Source organism: Quercus robur, chromosome 9, assembly GCF_932294415.1.
Source record: "Quercus robur chromosome 9, dhQueRobu3.1, whole genome shotgun sequence".
NCBI classification, from domain to species: Eukaryota; Viridiplantae; Streptophyta; class Magnoliopsida; order Fagales; family Fagaceae; genus Quercus; species Quercus robur.
Window position 1 is genome coordinate 15,757,979 of NC_065542.1, and position 5,527 is coordinate 15,763,505.

A 5,527-nucleotide genomic window follows, 5' to 3' on the forward strand; every position below is an offset into this window, starting at 1 on the left:
ACGTATTTATACTATTATAGAAGTACACAATAATTTTTCAGGGTCAAGACCAAAAGGCCTTACCAAAAAGGCATGTAAGGCGGGAAATTTTTAACCAATGACAAATTGTCATGTCATACCACTAAGTCCGCATTCAAAATGCCCAATTATAAAATCTCACATGTTGCTTAGCAGGTTTCACGGCTATAATTCGAAGACTGCCAAGTAGTAATAAAAATTTACCTAGTGTCAATGGATGGAAATAAATATAATAGAAGATTATTTAAGGATCAATTATAGGCCAATACGTGTTAAGTCATTAATTTATTGTGATATAGGCGACCTGATTAAAAAGTATTTTTGCTAATTAAATAATGTAATGTCATTATTTGATTTCTAAACTTAGAAATTTTTTTTTTCTACAAATTTCTTACATGCCCACAACAAATATGCTTAAAATTTTTTTTTTTGAGAAAAAATATGCTTAAAATTTGATTATGAACCATTCACCATTCAGTATAAAATATACCACTTTGCAGTATACATTTTCTTATGTTATGGGCATTTGATCAGAAAATCACAACCAAAAGAGCATTTTGAGCAATGGATTTAACCACAGTGAACGAGCCTCTGGCAGTGACATTTTTATGCAGAGCAGCAAAAAGACACCACTGACAATTTTTGTCCTTGTAAACTTTTATTTAAAAACTGGTCTTTCATACTTTTCTGCAAGCACTCAAAAAATTATTGAACTACCAAAATAGTGTACTTAATGGGCTTAAGCTCGTTTAACTAAAAAGAACAAAATGGTGCAAGGCCCATAAGAAATATGTAATGCATTTACTAAGGCAGATATCCTTTAACTTCACAATTGAGTTTGAAACTCTTTTAAGTGCAGTTAGATTAGTACACGGAACTCTAACAACTAAAGATTTTAACTTCATACTAGTTAGCTTATACTATTATTGTAACAATAAACCCCTGATAACACAAAGGAACTCTACATTACTCATCTTTGATTGCTTTCAGAAACTTCAAAACTTGAAGCATGGCAGGCCTGTTAGCAGGACTCTCAGACAGGCAGAGACAAGCAATGTGTAGCGTTTGAAGCATCATATTCTTCGAATCAGCATTGAGAACTGCTGGATCAAGAACATCAACAGCCAGCCCCTTATTGATCTTCTGAATCACCCAACCAACCAAATTTCCACCGTCGATCTCTTTAAAATCAGGCCCTGTTGGCTCCTTCCCGGTCACCAATTCGAGTAAAATCACACCAAAACTGTAGACATCTCCCCTTGTGGTTGACCTCCCACTCTGCCCATACTCTGGAGGAATGTAGCCAAATGTTCCAGCAATGTCAGTTGAAACATGAGTCTCACAAGCACTTATCAATCTTGCCAAACCAAAGTCTGCAACTTTTGGTTCGAAGTCTTCATTGAGTAAAATGTTGCTGGCTTTAACATCCCTGTGAATGATGTGAGGGATGAACCCGTGGTGAAGAAATGCAAGCCCACATGCAGCACCGGTTGCAATCTTCAAGCGTCTGTTCCAATCAAGGACTTCCAGCGCCCCAGTCCGGTTTCTCAGCCAAAGGTCCAAGCTCCCATTGACCATGTATTCGTACACAAGAAGCTTCTCCTCACCAAAAGAGCAGTATCCAAGCAATGGAACAAGGTTTTGGTGCTTTACCTTTCCCAAAGTTTCCATTTCAGCCATGAATTCTCGGTGACCCTGTGTTTTAGCTTCGCTGAGCTTCTTAATTGCAACTATTTTTCCATTAGGCAAGGTTGCTTTGTAAACAGTTCCGAACCCACCATCTCCAATTATGTTCGTCTTGCAGAAGTTGTTGGTGGCTTCAAGAATATCAACTAAGGTTAATTTCAGGAGAGGCTGCTCGAACATGGCTACGTTGATGCTCAAAGGTTCCTTTGATCTGCTGCTGCTTAAAAAATAGAGATTTTGGTCAATAAAACTGTTTAGTTTGCTTTCATCGCTGTCCTCATGATCATTCCGACTGCAGCCTCCAGTGATCCATCTCCGGAGACCAAAAGCTACAGTAAGTGTGATGAGTGTAAGAACAACTGCAAGCCCACCAATTCCCCAGGCATGAAAAAGTGCTGAATTGTCAAAGCTTTTATTCTGGCAGTCGAAGCCCATAATTCTCCCACAGAGATTTTTGTTCCCAGCAAGTGAAATTCTTGTTGAGTTCAGGCAAATTCCACTTCTGGGAATAGGCCCTTCCAACCTATTTTCTGCCAGATTCAGGAAAAACAGGTTGGTCAGGCTGCATATTTTCTCCGGTATACGTCCAGAAAGCCTATTTCCTGAAAGATCAAAATACTCAAGTTGAATCAGATTTCCAAGGTCCGGTGGAATATCCCCTGCAAACATATTTCCATGAAAATCCAAATGCGTCAAGTAGGACAAATTGCCCAAAGATCGTGGCAATTCTCCATCAAAGAGATTAGCACTCAAGTTCATAGTTTCAATCTTCCAGGACATGGAATTGGAGAGCATCCCATCAACCTGACCGGAAAGCCTGTTCTGCTGAACATAAAGCCCCACGAGGTTCAGCATTCGCGACAAAGTTGCAGGAAGTTCACCACTGAGCTCATTAGAGCTCAAATCTAAGTGGGTCAGCTCTTTCAAGTTCCCAAAACTTAATGGAACCAAACTAGATAGCTTATTACCAGTCAAATTAAGCTTCACCAAGCTACTCAGCCGGCCTAAACTTCCAGGGATTGTGCCTGTGAGCTGGTTATTTCCAAGATACAATCCTTGAAGCGTGAGAGAGTCACCAAATTCCGGAGGAATGGAACCAGTTAGCATATTCCCTGACAAATCCAAGGTTGTAAGATTTGTTAGGCGAGAGAGGGATCCCGGAATTCCTCCAGAAAGCAAATTGTTGCTGATTAAAAGATCAACCACCACCACACAGTTCCCCAATTCTTCAGGTATTGGGCCAGACAATCTATTGAATGACAGATCAAACACACCATGGTGTTGAACAAAGCTCAAATCAGGCATAGTGATCTGATGAAAATATGATGATCGCTTTGAAGGGATGGACCCAGATAGATTATTGTGAGAAAGGACCAGACATTGCAACTCAGCCAGGTCAGCTAGGTTCTCAGGTATAGACCCATTGAGATTATTGTTTCCAAGGTCCAATGTGGTGAGGGCGGTGCAGTTTCCAAGCTCACTTGGAATGTTCCCTTCAAGCAGATTTGAATTTAAATTCAGAACAGAAAGAGTTGTGAGATTTCCAATCTCCTTTGGTATAGTGCCTCCCAAGAGATTGTTATTAAGAACAAGCCTTTGCAAATAAGCTGCATTGCCAATCTCCTTAGGGAGAGAGCCCTCTAACCAATTATTCCCAGCAGAAAATTCCATCAAATAATTTGAATTCCACAGACTCATAGGTATTGCACCCGTAAAATTATTCGAGTCAAGGTCAATGACCATCAGTGGAAGCTCAGAAAAGTACTCTGGGATCGTACCAACAATCTGATTATTCACCAAAACCAAATCACTAAGATTCCCACACTTCACAAATGTGTTCTCAATCGTCCCCGAAAGTAAATTACCATCAAGATCAATCTCCGAAAGTGATACTGCGTTACACAACTCCTCCGGTATTGAACCCGTCAACAAGTTGTTGCTCAAACTGAGGTGATTAAGCATAGAACAATTCCCAATCTCAGGCGGGATTGTCCCCGAGAACTTATTGCTCGAAAGCAAAAGTGCCTCCACCATGGTCCACTTTCCAAGCCAAGCAGGCAGTGGACCCGAAAGCTCATTCTTTTCAGCAGAAAATGTCAGCAAGGGGAGCTTAGAAAGCTCCTCTGGCAATGACCCAGATAAAGAATTGAATGAAAGCATCAAAGTTTTCAAGCTCCTACAGTTCCCAAGCTCAGCTGGGACTGACCCATTAAGCTCACCATAAACAAGATTCAATATACTCAAATTCTGCAACTGCCCAATGGACTTTGGGATTGAACACCTTAATGGGTTGTATGAAAGGTCAAGTTTGCTTAGTGATTCTAACTCAGAAAGTTCCTCAGGCAATGGACCTGTTATTAAACAGGATGGTGAATAAAAGTTTACAAGCTTTTCAAGCTTGCCAATTTCTTTAGGCAATTGACCAGAAAACTTGTTAATGCCAATGTAAAGGTCTGTGAGGTTTTTCAAGTTAGCAATTTCAGGTGGTATTGTACCAGAAAATGAATTATTTGATACGTCAAAGGATGTCAAAGATTGAAGCTTTGTGAAAAGTGTGAGTGGAAGAGAACCTGAGAGAAAGTTGTTTCCAAGGCCCAAGAACTGGAGCCGGGTCAAGTTTCCGATCTGGGTCGGGATTTCTCCGGTCAGAGCGTTGCCGGAGAGGTCAAGGGTTCGGAGCTGAGTGAGTTCTCCAAGCTGTTCTGGGATTTTACCGGTGAGCGAGTTGAGGCCGAGTTTGAGGGTTTGCAACTGAGTTAACCCAGTGAGTTGAACCGGTAACTCCCCGGACAACTCGTTTTGGCTCAGGTGGAGGTCTTTGAGGCTTTGGAGATTGGATATTTGACGTGGGATTTCGCCGTAGAGGGAATTGGAGGAGAGGTCAAGGGAAATGAGGCTTGAGAGAGAGGCTAGAGAGGGACTGAATGGGCCTTTGAGGGACCGAGTTGGGAGTGCGAGTTGGGTAACTCGGCCGAGTTCGCAAGTAACACCAACCCAGTTGCAGTGTGGGGTTGATAGTTTCCATTGAGAAAGAATTTGTGGGTTTTTAAGTGAGTTTTTGAATGAAAGAAGAGATTTTGTTTCTGGGTTTTGCTCATTTTGGCTTGTAATGGTTAAAAGCAATAGGTTGAGCACAAAGAGAGTGAAAATTTGAAGCTTGAGCGCCATAATGTTAAGATTAAGAAACAGTGGGTTCTAAAGTGGAAATTTACACTTGGGAGAGAAAAACAGAGAGATATGGATGGAGAAGCTAATGAAAAAGTCCAAGAGAATGGGATATGTTGAGGATAAGACGCTTGCAAGCCATAGCGAATACAGAGAGTGTGTGTGTGTGTGTGTGAGAGAGAGATAGAGAGTGATGGATTGTGCTAAAAGAAGTTATATTTGTCAGAGAAGGGCACGCAGTTCACGTGAATTTGAGACCAATGTAGGCAACGGCAAATCTGATTTGGTTTGCAAGGAAGTCCCCCAAAAGCTTTGATATTTCCTTTTGTTATTTGAGAAGTTAGAGGGACACAAATTCGTATCGCAACTTTTTTTCATAATTATGATGTGATTAGTGTAGTTCATGGAGAAAAAGTGGTATAACAATACTTGGGAGCTTTTTTTGGTGTGGTGGTCATTCCATAAGTATAAGTGTTTGTAGAGTGTGGGATAAGGATCATAGTTCAAGTCTCTAGAAGGAAGTTTCATACATATATACACTTAGATTAAGTTAGAATAGAAATTTTATCTTGTATAAAAAAAAAAATTTCCCATTTTCATAATTTGCTAATTTATGTGATCGTGAGTGAGATAAAAAGTAGATAGTTTAAATGATCCG

The 5,527-nt window shown here is 40.5% G+C and overlaps 1 protein-coding gene across 1 annotated transcript; it reads right to left on the reverse strand.

Moving 5' to 3' along the window:
- Positions 1-800: 800 nt before the first annotated feature.
- LOC126698844 (leucine-rich repeat receptor protein kinase EMS1) lies at positions 801-5,093 on the reverse strand. Its single transcript, XM_050396339.1, has one exon. The coding sequence runs from the start codon at positions 4,870-4,872 to the stop codon at positions 985-987; it is 3,888 nt and encodes a 1,295-aa protein (XP_050252296.1). The 5' UTR covers positions 4,873-5,093; the 3' UTR covers positions 801-984.
- Positions 5,094-5,527: the final 434 nt, after the last annotated feature.